The sequence below is a fragment of the Callionymus lyra genome, chromosome 11 (assembly GCF_982586985.1).
Source record: "Callionymus lyra chromosome 11, fCalLyr1.hap1.1, whole genome shotgun sequence".
Lineage (NCBI taxonomy): Eukaryota > Metazoa > Chordata > Actinopteri > Syngnathiformes > Callionymidae > Callionymus > Callionymus lyra.
The window spans coordinates 16,848,942-16,868,387 of record NC_141828.1 but is presented as its reverse complement, the minus strand read 5'-3'; the positions used below and the strand labels follow the sequence as shown (position 1 = coordinate 16,868,387).

At 39.7% G+C, this 19,446-nt stretch overlaps 1 protein-coding gene across 3 annotated transcripts; it reads right to left on the bottom strand.

Moving 5' to 3' along the window:
• Nucleotides 1-1,402: 1,402 nt before the first annotated feature.
• thbs2a (thrombospondin 2a) lies at nt 1,403-16,561 on the bottom strand. 3 transcript variants are annotated; one of them, XM_087802407.1, is made up of 23 exons: nt 16,404-16,561; nt 16,247-16,318; nt 15,454-16,007; nt 15,264-15,348; nt 13,695-13,894; nt 10,823-10,963; nt 10,666-10,759; nt 10,430-10,600; nt 9,204-9,380; nt 8,804-8,977; nt 8,473-8,600; nt 8,197-8,349; nt 6,915-7,133; nt 6,753-6,860; nt 6,529-6,688; nt 5,692-5,810; nt 5,375-5,609; nt 4,006-4,233; nt 3,670-3,941; nt 3,508-3,605; nt 3,235-3,374; nt 2,571-2,601; nt 1,403-2,293 (listed from the first exon to the last, which is right to left on the bottom strand). In XM_087802407.1, exons 1-23 carry the CDS (start codon nt 16,411-16,413, stop codon nt 2,290-2,292), a joined length of 3,573 nt encoding a protein of 1,190 aa, XP_087658533.1. In that variant the 5' UTR covers nt 16,414-16,561; the 3' UTR covers nt 1,403-2,289. The 3 variants fall into 3 exon arrangements, with proteins under 3 accessions (XP_087658533.1, XP_087658535.1, XP_087658534.1); XM_087802409.1 differs by lacking the exon at nt 2,571-2,601; XM_087802408.1 differs by lacking the exon at nt 1,403-2,293 and having other exon boundaries at nt 2,567-2,601.
• Between the last annotated feature and the right edge of the window lie 2,885 nt (nt 16,562-19,446).

Genomic DNA, 19,446 nt, shown 5'->3' with positions numbered 1-19,446 from the left:
TTTTGACATGTTTAAATGAAGTAAAAATGTTTCTAGCATAATTCAAAAAAAATCCTTCACAACCCAACATTCTCTCTGCAGTGCAGGATGGTATTTGTCACCAGCGTGACTGAATTATCTTGTACTAGACTGGTGCTCTGCACAAACTCCTTGTCTGAGCTGCACGACTGAACATCCCACACAAACCTACTTGACATTTCAGCAGCCGTCACACACAACAAAAAAAAAAGGTTTATTGCTAGATAAATGCCAGGCTCAGCAGAAAATACTGGTTTACTGTGTCACACGTTGACATCCTCTGGCAGGCGTCTATGAACGGTCCTGGATTCCGCTCTGTGCCTGCAACCAGCTCGTGGCTCCAAACCCACAGAGCCAGTGGTTGGTGTGTGCCACGTGAACTGTTCCAGGACTCTCTCGGCCACAGAGCAAGACTTCCCTGTTTTCCCCAGTGGCACGTTATTCCTGGCTTCACCTACATGTTGACTTAACTCTATATTAACTGCAGTTACCAAGGATCATTTGCAGCTTAAGAAAAGACACAGTGATCTATCAGCTGCATGTTTCCATGACCTTCCCCCAAATTATGTCTCTCTCACTTATTTATTTTCACATACAGAATCTCTTTTTTTAAAATCTTTCAAACAGATCAAGACTCGAACTTCTTGTTTCATCCAATCACGTCTACATAGTCAATTTTCTATTTCAAAAGTTTCTAATCTGCTGAGGTCAGCCGGAGATTAAAACAACTGGATCTCAACGTTATCTATATGTTCTACTCTTAATGGATTAACCTAAAAGTGTTTAATGGTCCCAGCTACTTCAGTTAGTCTTTCAAATCACATATATCTTTATTTTATTTTCATTTGCACACAGTTTTTCACTTTAATCACGCAAGATTTTATTTTAATGAAAGATCCAGACTGAAGAATGTTACCTATTATTTCTGTGACACTTTTCTTTTACTCAGAAAAATATTTTCTAATGGTGTAATTCATAATGTTTATTTTATTGTCGTAAATGTTTCTGTTTTTTGCGTCCAGGATGTTAGTTATGTTGGGATATTAATGTTGTTAGTTATGGTTCCTTTTTTTCATTTTCATCTATTGTCTGTTTCTAATTTTCAGATATTACCATAAAGGTATTTGGATTATTTTTGGTGACAATAAAGACAACTGAGCTCCATTGGCTACATTAAAATGAACAAACATTTTTGCCTACAACTCCAAAAAAGAATGGATTACTATGAAAATAATCCCAACCCTTGGTCGACATGAGGGTGAGTAGAAAATGAGTTTAAATTTTGGGTGAACTATCATTTTGACTTTTTATGGGTTCGATGCTTAAGAAAACTGACAAGAAGTGATTGACATAAAGGTCATTTATTTATATAAAGCAACAATATCACAAACGTATATCTCAACACACATCATTTACAGCTTGTGCAATGGAAGTATAAAAAAAGCAAGAAAAATACATGGAAAAACTGACAAAAACACAATCAAACATCCTCATTATACTTCAAGGATTAATCCTGATTCCAGTCCACAATGTTCATTGGGAAACACACAAGTGTCGCTCACATCTCATTCTTTCTCAACCATTAAGAAGCATCAGTAACTTGTTTATACTGGTGACATGAAAGTCTCTATTTTCTATTATCTATATTCTATTTTTAACCATTACTTCCCCAACTCTTTAAGCATAACAATGTAAAACTGTTGTTCAAAGCAACATTCGGTCTATTTTATTCAGCTGTCAGTGTACACAAATAAATAATTATTTACAAAATCTAGCTAAAAAAAAAAAAGGGAGAGAGACAAAGCAGCATTAATAATTTACACATAAAAGTACAATACAGTCAAAGTATAAACATCTTTGGAACTGAAATGGCATCCTTAAGTTCTTCATTAGAAAACATACACATTCAAGATAAAAAGAAAAGATGATTCTGTGATGGAATTGAACGTCGTTAACATGGTCAAACACTTCAGTTCAGTTGTGTCGCAAATATAAATGGTTCAAGCTGACTTGCACAAAGTAGGAAATTGTAGAATGAATGTAGTATATATCATAAGTGGTCCTTTAAATGTGAGAGTTGGTTATTTTCTTTAATCTAATATTTCTAAAAAATCGTCCATTCTCGCCAGTTCTTCTCCAGTCCATAATGGAATCAGACATTCTTTCATATCCAGTGGTGAATCAGAATCAAATCATTTAGAAGTTTGGAAAGAGTCAATGAAATCCACTCGTGATGCTGTGATATGTTTCTGTCCTGTTCACATGATTCAGTTATCTGGGAAAAGAAAAAAAAAAAGGAATTAGTTTTCACTCTCTGACTCGGTTAGCAAAACATCTGCACGGACAGCATCGAAAATGTGATCGAGACAAAAAGGCTGCAGGCAAAGTTTTCCACTCCGTGGCGCTCAACACAAATATTTCAAGTCCTTGGAACGACACACAAGGCGTTTTCACAATGCATCCGAAAGCATCGTTGAAGCTGACAGACTTAGCGTGACACTTTATTTTTGCAGCAGCCAAGAACACACAACACACACAAACCGTGCCGTTACCTTATGATCACTGACGGCAACTCCGGCTTATCTGGATGTTGAAAGAGTGAATTCTCTATCAGATCCTTGAACACTTTCACACAACAGTCACCGAAGATCAACCTTTTTCAAAAACTGCCTTCATTTATAGAAGTGAAATCTGACTTAAATAGATGGTAAAATGTTTCGTATTGTGTTTAGAAGTTTCTCAAAATGTAGCAATTCACATCTTCCTCTCGTATTATTGAATCCATCAAAGTAGTAGATTAAACTGTGATGTAAAGAAAGAATAAGTTCTTTATAATTTGGGTTTTTCCTTCATTTTCGATAGAAAATTAACTAATGATTTATTTCTTTAAAAAATCCCCTCTCGGTATCATTAGAACTTTCTTTTTTAAGATTGGATGAGGAAATGAGTTGTTAACAGTATTCTACTATATTAATATTCCTCTTTATAGTAACTTATTTTATAACACTCAGATCTTATTATAATTTGGCAAAATGTAAAAAGAAATCTCTAGAAATATTAAATAAAATCAGAAAAAGAAAATCTTTAACTTGGCTCAAAGGTAAAAAAGGAAAGACTGTTTGATTGGAGAAATCTTTTTGTTTTCGCTTCTTTATGAAGACTGATGTCATGTCATTCTCTTTTCCCACACAAGTGAAGTAACTCCGGGATTCTTACCTCTACATTCATACTTGAGGTCGGAGAAGAAGACCAGCTCTTGCGAGAACACAAACAATCCTAGCCGACCTCCAGCAAACGTCTTGTCATACACTGGGCCTGAGTCAGCCATGATCTGTTTCCCCTCGTAGACCACAACTCTGCAAAAACCACAGAAACAGATTCAGCTGGAATCTACCAGACATTTGTCAATACAGATGGTATGACGAATTTCCAAACGAAGCAAACAATTCAGTTGAAAACAACAAAAAAGACGTCACTATATCGTTGTACCTGATGAACCCAGTCTTCGGTCTGTGGATCAGATGCCACCTGTACGCCGTGTAGTCCTTCCAACCGATATTTTTGGGGTCATGCCACAGAGTGCGAACCTTCAATATCAAGCAGAAGCCTGTAAGTGTCTGCTGTACTTATCCAGGATTCGTTTGAGCCCACCTGTCCGGCTGTGTTGCCGGTGTGCCACAGAGCATTTCTGAGGCTTTCACCAGTGCCGGTGGTGGAGTTGACGACTTTGAGCGAGACGCCGGAAATGCCGAAAGCCTTGGACGGCTTGTCCTCCCAGTAGGTTTGTGTGATCTGCTTCCACATCACAACGTAGAAACGTCCGCTGGACTGGTACCCGAAGACGAAGCCTGCGTAGTCGTCGTCTCTGTCTGTGTTCACGTACATTGTGCCGCTGAAGTCTACCGCGCTGAACTCATCGAAGCCTAAAAAAAAAAATACCAGATTGTTATGAGATAAACCCACTTGATGGATCTCGTCGTTGCTCACCGACTGCGATGCCGGGGTCAGAGTTGGCAGTCTGAACAAGCTCCTTCCCCTGATGTCTGACCACCCAGTTGGGATCGATTTGGGTGGTTCCTTTCGGGTCCAGGTGAACCATCTGGAACTTTCGGAAGTCTGTGATACTGATGGCGTTGTTCTCTGGGCACACATCATAGATATCTGGGATGTTGTCGTTGTCAAAGTCATCCTTGCAGGCGTCTCCTCTTCCATCACCTGTGGATATATGGACAAGAATACTTTGAAATAGGAATGTTTTGCTTGCCTGTAACGTCTTGAGATCAATTCTGGGCCTCTTACTTTATATAGGGAGACAATAAAACTATCTTCAAGATGGTTTACTCAGAAAGATCCACAAGTATAGATGCAAAGAGAGGCAGAAGATAAACCTACTAGCCTACATTACAACTCTTCAGAAGTGGAAAAATGCGGTACAAAACTATATAAAAGCATCTCTTTATTGATTGGGGGAAAAAACTTTTTCAGAATTGAAAGCCTAAAAGTGAACATGACAAGAAAAGGCACGGTTTAAGGAGCGAGCATTGCAGTGAATACAACATCAATCAGCTCTACACTCCAGGCAAACTGCCATACTGTATGTGGCTCTATGATGGTATATATAAAACCCTGGTGAGGTTAAAGTAAAACTACTAATTTGACCATGAAAGGTTTCTGACAGCTAACCTACTATTTTATTTTTAAATTCTTCATTTGGATTCTCTTTTTTTCCTTCAAAGTCAACTGAAATGTCTTTTTAGAAATAAGGTCCATGTATACAATAATGTTATTTTATTAGCGCATCTAATGAACTTAAATTGAAATAGTATACAATCGAGCTAAAACTTAAACATCTTTTTCAGCTTAACGCCGATAAAGAGCATCAAGAAATTGGAATGAGAAGAAACATCTTGAGAGTCTTTTGAAGTGCTAAAAGATGCGAAAAAACATTTAACATTTAATAGAATCGTCACATCAATGCATGAACCGCAATATGTTTTTTTTTTTTTTTTATTCTACAAAGGCAATGGTGTCCTCAGATAATACTCGATCCAAGTTCACATCGGAAAGTATAAAAAATATCAAACCCCCAACTACTGTTCTTTAGCCAGGATAGCGACGCCAAATCGGTTTTCATGCTGTGACAACTTCTACTGATACTTGTAAGTATCTGGAGTCTGAAGTCCATTATGTCCAGAGTGCTAGCCAGAGTCTTGTTATTGGACCAGCTCCACAGAGTTAGCTGTTTTCTGTCATCTACTCCATGATTGCGCAAGAAGGAAAGCGAGGAACAGAATGAACACTGTTCACAGAACCACCTCACATCCCTACCATGTGAAAGAATATGAAAGAATCTCACCATCAGCGTCAAGCTGGTCAGCATTCGGTGTAAGTCTGCAATTATCCTTATCGTCCGGGACGCCGTCGTTATCGTCATCGTAGTCACAGGCGTCTCCTTTGCCGTCCTTGTCGTGGTCGGCTTGGTTGGAGTTGGCCACGTACGGACAGTTGTCCAGATTGTTTTGATGGCCGTCTTCATCGATGTCTTGGTTATTGTCGCACTGATCTCCTACCAGGTCGTTATCCGTGTCCGTCTGCCGCAGTCAAAACAGGAGTCAAAACAAATAATCGCCCGCAGCGGTTGATCTGTGAACATCTTAACTAAAGTGTCATCACCTGGAGAGGGTTGTGTAGCATCGGACAGTTGTCACACTGGTCGCCAACTCCATCCATGTCAGTGTCCTTCTGTTCGGTGTTGTACACAAGTGGGCAGTTGTCATTTTCGTTCATTATATCTGAGAAAGAATAAAAGAAAGAAGGTTAGTGTTAAACAGTAAAAACCTGCTGAGCTGTTAAAGTTCAACTAATATGTTGATTTAAGTGTCTCTTAAATATATCTTGAACCTTTATTGTACTCTTTGGAATATTGTAATATTGAAATATTGACATTAGAATATGTAAAACATTCGGGTTTGTCACTCAACATCATCAATCCCAGAAGTCTCCATCTCCATAGAGATGTTGTTTAAAAGTGTGCTTTTGTCTTTTTCTTCACAATTTCTTACATCTTCAGTTTCTGTCAGTCATTGGATGCTTAATGGGCAGATTTAAATAGCAAAAAAGACATGATCAAAATTTCAAAATTACGTAATAAGGCAGTCAAACGATACACTCGAACAATATACATATTGCCAGTTCATTTTTATAATTTGAGTTTTTGCAACGTCCATGTGTTTTTAGCTGGTGTGGTAGGATTGAGCTTCAGCGTGGTAATGAATGCGACCATTTCATTCACTTTCTAACTCAAACGACACTGGTTTCGCTGTCTCTCTCCCTCTCATTGAACTCATCACTTCAGCCATGTACATTAGGCAGATACAGAAAGCACTCTTTTTTTAATCAATATGTGCATTCATAACTTTGAATTATTATTATTATTAATTATTGTCTAAAAGGTCAGGTTTTCTGTGCCCTTCAAATAATTGTGATAAGACCACTTGAAGTGTATTTTACCATCTCCATCAATGTCCACAGCACAAGCGTCCCCTTCTTCGTTGTGGTCCGTGTCTATCTGGTCCGGGTTGTGCTCATATGGACAGTTGTCACAGCGGTCACCCACGTCATCCTTGTCGAAGTCAAATTGACGAGGATTGTACAGGAGAGGGCAGTTGTCCTGTTTGCGAGGATTTAACGTCAGAGAAGCTTCTCTAAAAACGTTATTTTTAAAGATAGCGTACCCTCTCGTCAACGATGCCGTCATTGTCGTCGTCCTTGTCGCAGGCGTCTCCTTGACCATCTTTGTCGAAGTCCTCTTGTCCAGAGTTGGGCAAGCTTGGACAGTTGTCCTGCAAAGAGGATGTTAGCCTCACTAGCCGTGACGTTATCATACCCGGATGTACCTTCTTGCAGTGGTAGGTGGCGTTGGCACCGCACACCAGGTTGTTATTGGGCCAGCCGTCCAAGTCTGAGTCCTCCCCACAGAGGAAGCCGTCTCCGGCGTATCCTGTCCTGCACTCGCACTTGTACATGGGATCACTGAAATGGCTGATGTAAATGCACTCGGCGTATTTGTTGCAGTTGTGAGTTTTGTCCTTGCAAGGATTCTCGGGTTCGCACACCTGAGAAAAAGAAAAAAAAACGGAACAGAAAATTGTTTATCTAGCGAAGACTAAATGGTAGTTTGAGGCACACTTTACAGAGCACTTTATGGGCCAGGCCTCTGTGTGAAGCCCTTCTGAGCGCCGCTGATTTGACATGATCCTACTTAATCCCACAATGCCCCACTATTTCCCCTTTATTACCGCTCTTGGTATCCACAGCTGTCACTCATTAACACAGGAAGATTTGTAGCCATTCACTGGGAGTCTCGGAGACACAGAAAATGACCGCAGGAAAGTCTTTGATCAGAACTGTGAATCATTTTAACGCCATCAATGAAAGCATCTGTTTCCTGAAATAAATGAATAAAACTGGGAAGTTACATCTAAGCCCAAACCCAAGCATCGCCAAACTAGTCCATGAGGGATATTATGTAAGTATTGGTAGAGGACAATAAAACATAGTGTTCTAGTTGAATCAATGACACAATTAATATTAGGTCGTATCAAAGACTAATATGTTGCTGAGAGTAACTGATATTGACAACCTTCCTTGGATACTATTTGGAGGAACAAAAGGTCCTACGACTCAACAAATAGAGAGATTTCAAAATCGTATTTCAACTGCTATTCTGAGGTCATGTCACGTGCAGTACGGAAATGATGAAAACCCTGCTAAAAGGGCATTTTAATTGACCTCTTTTTACAAAGCATCCTCCCAGTCGGTCAAGCCTGGAAAACCTTAACAGGGAGTGCAAACCTGGTTCTATTTTTGGACCTTTCTCTGAGAAAGCAGATCAATATAACCAATTTCAAGGAGAGAACCCAATCAAACCCCAATTTCAGGTTGCATTTAAACTACGGAACTGGGTCTGGTTTACGGTATTCTGGCCCAAAAAATCAGAGATAGTTGTGAACACAAACAAGCCCCAGACTGTAAAGACCTGAGGAGTCAGAGGACCGACTACCCAAAGCTTGTGAAGCGAGGGCAGGAATGTAAGACAACCCTTTAAAAAGATGGCCTTTGGTTCGGCTTTTTCTTCACACTGATTCAAGATTAATAACTGACGCAGATCTGACTCACCTGTTTGTTTTTCTTGGCAGCCTCCACCCCCATACCAAAGGGTTGAGTGCCCTTGTAGCGCTTCGGACAAGGCAGACAATGAAAACCTGGATCAGTGTTGACGCAGCGCTGCATTCCATTGACTTTGTAGCAGACATCAGACACCATGTCACACTAGAGGAAGGGGGCGAAGGGGGTGACCAGAGCAGAGGCAGAAAATCCAAACAATTTAATGTAATGAAAAAAAAAAGGACCACAATGTGAAAACAATTTGAACAGACAAACAGGAAAGTGTACCTCATTAATGTCTTCACAGTTGGTTCCGTTACCCCGGAAACCCACAGGACACGGTCCACATTCCCAGGATCCATCCGCAGAACTGCTGCAATCCACTCCAGCGAAGCAAGGGTTGGACAGGCAGCCATCTGCAAGGCATTAGATAATGAAAAACAAAACTTTCATTCACTAAATATCGCCGGGAATTCTCTGTATCGGCCTTAAAGAACCCAATATTATCTGCAATAGATTTACTATAAGTAGAAGAGTTGTTATGCTCGTGCTACATGGTAAGAAATTTAAACCAGGATTATACCCAGTTGAACTAATCATTCAGGACACGAAAGCTCACCGATAGGACAGTCTTTTTTGTTGCAACTGTCACTGTCTGTGGCCTCGCCGATGCACTTCTTGCCACCATAATGCGGTTGCGGACTGTTGCATTCCCGCACACGACCCTTGATTCCACCACCGCATGTTGCTGAGCAGGTTGCCCATGGCGACCATGGCCCCCAGCCTCCATCAACTTAAAAGGAAAAGTGAAAAAATGAATACCAAAGTGCATGTATTAAAAGAAAAACAAGAAGCTTGGAAAAGGCGAGAAACAACGGGCGGAGATTATTTGGGTCAACATTTCCTGTAAGACTGAAACACATGGGGAATGTTGCCTCAGGAGAGACACAAGGGAGAAGGATGTCTGGCACTGAAGATTCTTCCTTTAAGAATTCTCCCTTTAGGGGCGAAGTACTAACTTGGGCATGGCTCGGCGGTGCATCGCTGAGTCTCTCTTCCGTTTCCTTCACAGTCTTTGCCTCCGAGCTGTGGCATCGGAGCGTTGCAGTGTCGTATTCTGGTGATCTGACCCTCACCGCAGGTCACGGAACAGGACGACCAAGGCGACCACAAACTCCATCCACCGTCTTGGCGAACTGGCATCGAAGGGAAACAATTTTTAGCGAAAGACCACCAAATCACATATGTCACCCATTATCTTCACCCAGTGTGTATTACACGTCTAAGCACTAGGTTTGGTACATGTAAACATCATGTCAAGGTTTTTGCTGTGGCTTCAATGATTTCTGTATTTATTTCAGAGTCATTACCCAGAGGCAAATGCAGTCACTCCCATAAGTGCAATTCAGCTTCAGCTGCAAACAATAAAGCATCCCTCCATCCATCACTCTTGAATTTGTCAGGTTTATTCCACCCAAATGCAAGACGAATGGCATTAATCCTCTTCTCTAACTACATTATGACAACGTTCATTAATATCTAACGCTTCTACAAAGCGGTGAGTCATTGCACAGAGGGACACCCTTCGGGGCAGAGATTTATTTGCGAATAACTTTCGCAGACCACACCCCAGCAAACCAACCATATAATTCAAAGCCCTCGGTTTGAACCATTTACAACATGTTCATAAAGGTTTTAAAATCATGGCGAGCTCTGAGGAGAGTCCCGTCTTGACCATGACTCAGTTTTTCCACACCGTGCCCCTCCTTCTGGTATGTCACAATGATGTTATACTTGACCATTCCAGGTTAACCCCTTCATGGCTACAATTGTATATGTATATATGAGACGCTTGGATTCATTTTGATTTTATTGCTATAAAAAGTCTATTTTACATATTTATTATAAAAAACTTTCACTTTTGGTCCTGATAAGACGCTGAACTGGTCCTGAAGTGAAATTTATATTTCTTTGTTTAAAATTAGACTTAAAAAATCTTGCACAACTCTCTAACGAAATTAAAAACACTTTTTGAGCCACGTATTAACATAGTAAACACTTCATAACTCAAAACTGGTTTTCAAAGAACTGTCCTGCTCCTTCTCAGTGAACGAAACGCTGCAGCTGTTTACATTTATCAGAATTGAATGATATTTATGCAGGCACATGTCGATGTGATGAATCTCTGATCTATTTGGAATGACTTATGACAAAGATCTGGAGCCAAAAAATCTGATGTTCTTACCACGACTGTCACATTTCCCTAGACTGCACTTGCGAGTCTGGATGGAAGGCCCGGCACATGGGTTGCTCGTTGCGTCGCAAGACCGTCCTCTCTGTTGAGTCCCTGCTCCACATGTGACTGTGCACTCCGTCCACTCCGACCAAGGCGACCACCCGTCCTCGCTATCTTTAGCTAGAATATTAAACGCCAAAGCCAGTGGTAAGTTTGTCAGCAGAACTTCAAGACCATCAACTTACGCATGCAAACTGGGCAGCACTCCGCGTCTATAAAGGTGGGGTTGGCACAGGCCACCGGTGGGCAGGTGATCTGGTGGCAAACGATCTTGGACTCCTAAAAGAAATCCTTATTAATCCTTGTGTTTTAATGGCGGCCATCATTAAGACTGGACATTACCTGGCAGGTGCATTTAGTGCAGCTGTCCACGACCCAATCTTCCTTATCGTCGAACAGTCGTCCATCTTGCCAGCACATGTTTTTTTCTTTCGTGTCTTTCATCTTGCCAAGAGCCTCCTTCATCACGGTGTTTTCCTCTGTCTGAATGAAGATATTCACAGTCATATTAGCTTAGGTTAATGGAAGAGAAAGTGGTGTGTAGCTTAGTATAACAAACTAGAGTTAGTATATGGGATTTAGCAGCAATCCCATAATTACACCATTTGATTTAGGGAATGAACTTCACTGAAGTTTACAAAGACCACATAGTTCCTCCCATTGGTCTACTGGGCTTGAAGCAAAGGGATGTTCAGGCCACTCATTTGAAAGTGCCAACTGAAGTATGTGGAATGACTGTCGCGCTGTGGCAACGCTACAAAGTAGCGACTTGGTGAATAAATGTATAGTAACTGAAAATAGATCTGAGAGCAGTCCCACTGAAATTTAACAAGCCGTTATACTCCCTGCCCATCTTTGGTTTAAGGCTTAAGAACCCAAAGCCTTTTAATCCTTCTATAAAGGAAAAATAAGTTGTTTCTTTATATCTTTGAGGTATAAATCTTTACCTCTACAAAAAATGTTTGCGTTCCTCTTACTGTTAGCACAACAGGAAAAATAAAATTTAAATGAAAGCTTCAGGAAACGTTGATATGGACATGAAAGGATACGTAATGTTAGTGTTCTTATCATCTGGATCTACAAATCTGTTGAAGGATTTGTCAGTCATTTCCCTCTTGTTTACTCTGCATATCATTAAAGTGGGTTCTATAACACTTTTGCCTCCTGCTGTCTAACTGACCTCATTTCAAACTGACTGTTCACAACATCAATAAGATTTCAAATGCCAAATATTGTAAATAATTTTTTTTTTTAATCAAATTAAAATGAGATGACTTGGTCAGCAGGTGGCAGTAATATTTTTTCTATTTGTGGTTTTAATAAACTAGAAGCTTTTTTCTGTTATCTTGCTAACAGACCGATAAACACAACATTTTTATATTCTTTTCATGTTCTTGTTTAGATTCTTCCTTTATTTGGGAAATTGGAAATCAGGAATGTGCAACTGAGGCTGTATCAACATGATACAGGAGGAATATTTAAAATTCTCTTTACTGTTTTATTATTAGATGTATTTTTTCTGGTAGGAATAAGGGGAATTAATTCAAAGCTAAATTTAAATGTAAAGTTGAATACATTTATAAAAGTTTCATCGGGAAACATGCAGTCTAGTTAATGTTATTGTTAGCAAAACTTCAAAGTGTAAAAAAAGCTGAAATTCTTTCTTGTTTATACAACGTTACTTCTTATTACTCAAATTGCTTACAACATGCTGCTTTACAGTGCCTAGTAAAAGCTTCCAATTTAAAAGTGCTGCTCAGTTATGCAGCCTCCACCCCAAATGAAGCCTGTGAAACCTCTGGCTGGACGCCCTGACACTGTCAGCGGAGCTGCCAAAGCTTTGTGTGTCCGACAACATTCGAATGCGAGACACCACTCGGTCTAGAAGAGCCTCAGGGACCCTTCTCATCCCCACTGTACTTTTTCCTTAGCGATCATCCCCATATTCAGTTGTTGCTGGGAGGCGCCCAAAGGAAACACATGAGCTGTTTAAACGGAGCCAGACATTGGACTTCCAGAGGAACACTTCCTATATCCACATGCAGCGTGTCATAAAATCTGTGTGCTTGAGATAGCAGCGCTCGGAGGGGGTTCCACGATCAGGGGTGACTCTCTAAACACTCCTTTGTTGACTCTCTAAACCAATGTGGGTTACCCGGTAACCCCAGCTCTCGTGGGGTCAGAGGGGATTTTATCATTTGCTTTTGTACTTTTTGAAATTCTTTAGTTAGTTCTCATTAAAATCATCAATCAAAAGTATTATGCAAATTTTGCTACATAACAAAATTCTCTATAAATAACATTTTCCAAGCATTTTCCTGTTATGTAAAAGTTGTAACATTTGAATAAACAGAAGTGTATTTCATCATAACAAAAAAGTTTTTGCGAGATAAAATAGACAACACGTTTTGTGGCTTAGTATACCAGCGAGTGTAAAAAACATGTTTAACATAGTTATTTCTCGAGACAAACAAAACTAAGACAAAAAAGTATTCCCTGGCTGAGACAAAATGTTGTTACAGAATAAAAAACACCAATACCACTAATATTATTGAAACACTACAAATAGACTGAAAAATATCCTAAATTCTAGGCAGGTAAGATGAGTAATATATCATATACTAGTGGGAAAATAATGTATTTGTTATGTTTTTTAGTTGTTTATTCAAAATCCGTATTTTATTAGAGAATTATATTTGGTACAAAATGTAAACAGCACTATCGCGATTATATTTTATTTATATCATAGTTATTTTATGATTTATATTTAAATAAAGTCTGTGTTAACAAAATAATTTCCAAAATGTTGGTGTTGCAGTTAAACTTTTGGCCGATAGACGGCAGCAGAGAAAGGCACAATGAAATCCTGCAGGACCCTGTCTATAACTGAGGATGAGAGGATACAGTCAACCTTCAGGAGGTTTTAATGCTGATTTTGGGGCAAATTTATTTTCAAAACAAATACATTTTTTACAAGTCACACAGTCTGTAAATTGTCAAATGCCAGAGTCAAGTACTCGGGCAACACTGCAAATCTATCGTTTTTCATATAGTATTGCAATATATTGGATTGTTGCCCTTGTGTTGTGATGCATACCGTATCGCCAGTTTATGCCAATACACACCCCTATTTGTTACCCTTACATTTTCATCATGTGGAAACTAAAGCTACACAAAGTAAGAAACTCTATTGAAAATAAGGACACAAACTCACCACTTTCTGAAGGCCATCAATGAGGTTGCTGACGACAATGCGAAGGCCCCTCAGCTCCTGAAACATGCTGCTGAGCTCCTCACAGGACCGATCGCACATATCGCCGCCCACTTCGTCCGTCTTCTGGCCGATGATGTTGGTGGTGATGGAGGGACTTACGTCCACGATTTCAGTGGTCTCCATCACGATGTTGTCATCATCTGGCAGAAGGGGAACACATGACGAAACATACTCCGGACACAAGTCATGATTAAAATAAAAAAAACAAAGCATAGGGATTTCCTGTTTTCCAGACGCCTGCCATGAGATCGCAACTGATTATGTTTATTGTCTATCCTAAAACAGATGTCAAAAAAACCCTGATAGTAAATCTTTCCATTGAGATGTTGGCTTTAGGATGGAGCCAGAGGGGGAGTTGGACGGGGGAGGCAAAGGGGGGGAGCGGTTGGCATTGGGGAAAGCAAAGCAGAGATCTGGGTGTTCTTTACATGATGAGAAAAACACTCGCTTGTCATAAATCACCTTGACCTTTCAGATAAGTGGACACTTCCAATATGAACTCAGCGGACCACACAGGATGGTTTACGGCGGCCCTCGCGGCTGATCAATGAACCTTGTCAAAATGTCACATGGTACGTTGGAAAAACTCTTTTGAAATTCTTTCACTTAAGGTTTCAGGTCTCATGTTGGGGGGAAATTAAATCTTGCAGTACGTTTTTTTTTTTTTTCTTCTCTCGCTGCATAGGACGGGATGGACTCCATTATCAAGTTCTTGCTAACAAGTGGCTCTAATTCAGAGCTACCTGTTAATGTCCCGATCTATTATGGACTGTTTTCTTTTCTCCTTGGTCTGCTGGCTTCATTCAAATCTCAGGAGGACTTCAAGCTGTGCGTGCTTGCTTGCTTGTCTGTGAAAGTATTTACACATTCTTCACCCCCTGATAGACAAAAGCTATTTTTATTACAAAAAAAGGAATCCGATATTTAAAAAAAAAATGTAGCTTCATACTTCATTATGGTTGAGGAGTTCAGAGAAAATCTTCTTCAATTTGATGATGCTTTAAACAAATGCACTGCTGGAATCCATTCATGCACGAAGCGTGCATCTCTTAAAAAAAAACAACTGATTGTGATCATGTGTCATCTTCTGTCACTGTTCCCCCGTGCGAGTGGAACCTCAGCTGAGAAAAGCAATCCGATCGGCCAAAATCATGACTTCACTGTGTGTGCAGCTGGAAGTGGAAGCGCAGCTTTCACTCTGTCGTCTCTGTTTTCTTTCCTCAACCCCGAAATCCACAGGAGTAAATGTAAGCATCTGTACCTCCTCCTCTTTTAACTAGCTGGAGACCCGCACCCTCTCATTGAAGTCAATAAAAGTCTGTACATGTCAAATCTACAAGTTTTTGACCCACTTTTTTTTTTTTTTTAAAAAAGGGAGTCATGTGAGATTATGACTTGTGGAATGTTGCTGTGGTTGAGATGAAACAGGAGTTTTGTTTTTTGTTTTTTGTAAGAATCAGCCGGCTGTGAAGTTTAATGTTTGCAGGGATCAAAAGAATTGTTTCTTACCTTCCTTCAGGATCTCACAGTCTCTGCTCTTCAGGACTTCCTCGACAGGTGTGTCGAAGATGAAGCGCACATTTTGGAGAAGACCCTTATCAAACCGAAGACACAATTGTCAGACTTTATCTCACTCCTTTCTAATTGTATTCAACTTTGATCATTGCAAAATTTTTCTATCAAGGGAAAGCAGTCTTACCCTGAAATGGTTCTCCCGAATGGATCCCTTCCCCACATACATGCGGCTTCCCTCAGCCTTCAGGTGCTCGTAAAAAGGCTCGTCCAGGATGAAGCTGTCAATCAGGACGCAGCCCACGAACAGGTTGGCATTCTCCCCGTGAACGTGCAGCGTGATGTTCTTCCACTGCGAGTCCGACAGGTCCACGTCCTCGAAGGAGAGCAGATTCTGAGCCCCGTCCACCCAGTAGACCAGGTCCAGACTGTTGGCCCGTCCGTTGGACACGATCTCAAACTGCCGCCGGCCGTCGGGGTCCTCCATGCCGACCAGGGTGCCCCTGGACGCCCGGTCCTGGCGCATGCTGGCCACGAACACGAAGCCCTCGTTGAGCTGCATCTGTTGGACTATTTGCCTGAGCACGGGGGGTCTCACGGGGGGCAGGTGGTCGAAGCGGATGAAGCGGTAGGCAGGGGCGTCAGAGTTTTGGCCCCGGAACTGTTTGGCCCCCAGCGTCTTGCGTGTGATGTGGCTGACCTCGAACAGGTCGAACGACGTCTCATCTTCCTGCTCACCATCTCCAAAGAAGCATAAAATAACACTATTATTTGGAGATTTGGGGTCACTATTCACCCAAACCATGTCTTTTTGTGCATTATTCAGACGGTAAATTACCAAAATGTGGAAGAAAAATCGAATAAATATGCATTATAAGAGCTTAATAAGTGTAGGAAACATATAGATACTGAATCAGCTTTTTAATTATATGAAGAAATATCCATAAAGACGTTTAATTTGTGTATTTATTGGATCTTACCTTCAGGTAATGCGTGCAGGGTTTGACATAAAATAAGCAGCAAGTACAGACCTCTCCTGAGAATCATATCCACTAAAAAAAAATAAAACAATAATAAAAAAAAATCGTTACAATCTGAGTATTTTTTAGTGCATGCTTGAAAGAAACAGAGACTCACCTGTAAACATGTTTAATTCAGTCAAACATCCGGCAGCAGAAATTGAAACATGCGCGATCTAAAATTGAAGGAGCAGATGACAAACTGATCCAGAGACGAGGAGGTAAAAAAAAGTAGAGTCCACTCGTGTCGAGTACATCCACGGACTGCAGAGCTGGAGGCAGCGGTGTCTGACTCTTCCTCCTCCTCCTCCTCTTATACGAGCCCGCCTGTCAATTGAAGTCTGCGAGACCCGCTTGCGATCTTCTTGTTGCGAGACTAAAGTGACATCATTTCACTTCCGAGGATGGCGTCATCTCTCTCTCAGGCTCCCTCCCATCTTTGCCCCTCATGTCATGCCCACTGCTCACCTACGGTCTGCCTGTTTTGTCTCCAGGGAGAAAAAGAAAGTATTAAACAAAGAAGAGCAGTAGAAAGAAACTTTAGAAAGAAAAGCATATTGAAGCTTTTATTACTACCATTAAATACATGGTATCTCATTTAATTACAGATTTATGGCTGTTTATTTTTAATTTTTAAAGGTAAAGGACAGTTCTTTTTTTACATATTTCCATCTCAAAAAAAGTTTTTGTGCTCATCATTCACGTAAAATTGTGTTCAGTTTCCAGTTCATCTGTCTATTTTCAACAATCTTACACTCATGATTTCATTTTTATATACATGATAGACATTGAATTTTGGAATATTCGAATACCATCAGACATTTTCAACCAAAATGTAACCTGAAATCAAACTTTTTACAGTTTGTTCAAACAATTTACAAGTGAAATCACTACTGTTTCGACTGGTCAGAAGATATTAATTGAGATTTAAATGATTATTTTTCATTTAGTATTAACGTTATACTTTGCATAACGTGCATTTCCATCTTTTGTCTGAAGATTCTGTCACAACACGATCTAGAGCTTATAATCCAAGCCTTTGTGTCTTTTCGTCTGGACTATTGTAACAGTTTGTTTTCATGTCTAAACAAGAAGGAGCTGTCTCGCCTGCAGTTGATACAGAACTCACGCAGCGAGTGTGTGAGAGCAGCGAGAATTCTGACCCGCTCTAGTAGAAGAACTCACATTTCTCCGATCATTAAATATCTTCAGTGGCTGCCAGTTTCTTTCAGGATCAACTTTAAAATACTCGTGCTTACTTTCAGAGCTATTCATGGCCAGGCTTCCCCTTTGATGGATCTACTGACTCCTTCAAGAAACATTTTAAGACAGTTTCATGTGCAGGCTTTTCCTTGATTCTCTGAGACTCCTGTGTTTGTCTTAGTGGTGTCTTCACCTTTTAGGCATATATTTTATTGGGTATTGTTCTAATTGTTTAAGCGCTTTGTGACCCTGGTCTAGAAAAGCGCTCTATAAATATTACTTAATTACTTACTTATATGATCAATATCTACTTCATATGGTCATTTATTAACAAGCATTGTATGCGTCATGTGATATTTAACGGGTGTAATGAGATATTTTATGGGTGTGATGTGAGCAGAGCATTTCCAAATTCATAATCCTTGAAGTCATTATTAATTCTCGTCAGTATTCTTGGAATTTTACTGTTAAAGTTCCACATTTGTACTCCTTTTAATGAAGTGTTGATCTGTCTCATAGTACTTTATATATATCGCTCCCCTCTATGTCTGTTATGATCCTCATCGGGTTTCAGTTTAAACAACATTAGATGTCATTCAAAAATGATTGACTGGTAATATTATTGACAACATGGTAAGAAAACAACTAGAATAGACACTAAATTGTTACCTTAATCTATTTTACACAATTGCAATACACTTTTAAATATATAATGTTTACTATTCAGATTTTCTGACAGTTGACAAGTGCAATTTTCTGATGCTTTTATCTTGTGTGCAGTTAAAATAGTTGGATTTCTAAAACTGAAACTAATATAGCCAATTCTCTAATTTTGTAAGACTGAAAACCCAACAAGTGTTTTGTAACTTTAATAAAATCACTTTTTTTAAACCAACTAACACTCTCTAACTGATGGGGTTTTTTTTAACACCGCTCTCTATATCTCTCACCCCCTCTCTGTAAACCCATTGCTGCAGCTGATTTAAAATATATTCTATTGAGGATAAAAATTTATGAAGGTGAAATGTGAGCAAAAGACACGTCAATAAAGAGTTAAACATTATAATTGCGACTCATGAAAGGTGGAAGACATCCCATCTTTTTCTGACCAAGAAAAAAGTCTTAAAATGAAAGGAGCTTCAGATCCCACTAAAAGTCCTTGGCCAAAGGGGCTCCATAGTTTTCAGCATTAGCTTTGCTCGAATATCAATTTGTCAACACTGGGTTATGTGAGCAAAGCTCGCTCTTTAAAGCTGGATTATCCAGGTAGCTTGTATTTTATTTCTCTCTTCATCATTTCTTTCTATTATTTTTAGGTTAATCGAATCATGTCGAGTGGCTTAGAGGTGGAACAACTTCAGAAATAGTATTAAAGAATTAGAATCTTTTTCTTAGTCTTCAAGCTTTTAGTCAAAAAGACAAGTTGGAAGCTCAAACAGTAGGTCTGATTGAAGATGCTCTCTCAGGTTTGAACCGGTCAACTGTTCCACCAGATGTGATTTGAGCTGTCATGGAATTGTCATTTCGGGTGATGCAAATAAAAGGAAAATGATCCAGAATATTAAATTACCTATTAAATACATTAAAGAATGCCTACCTCAAAAAGAGGTCAGAGTACTGTATATACTTGAATACCTTCCTTTATGGCATTTGAAAAATGATAGCAATGGTCTCAATGGTACAGTCTGTGGTATTAGTTTACCAGAACTATGTTTTAAGAACACAAGTAAAGTTAAGCAAGAACTATAGAACAATAGCGCTTGCTGTCAGCTTCCTATTGGCCATATAATGTAATAAATGATGCTTGGAAACTGTTGGTTAATGGGAAAATAAATGTGTTGGCCTATTGTTTAATATAATAATAAAAGTAGTACAAATGATCACAATGCATTGGGAATGGTGTTAGAGTTCTTAATAAATGTTATCCTTATTTCTTCTCAGTGTGGCTGAGAACTTTT

Coding starts and splice junctions, on each gene's coding strand:
- thbs2a (XM_087802407.1), bottom strand. Junction 10,760..10,822: donor GCACTAAATGCACCTGCCAG/GTAATGTCCAGT, acceptor GATTTCTTTTAG/GAGTCCAAGATCGTTTGCCA. Junction 5,811..6,528: donor TGTGGACATTGATGGAGATG/GTAAAATACACT, acceptor ATTCTTTCTCAG/ATATAATGAACGAAAATGAC.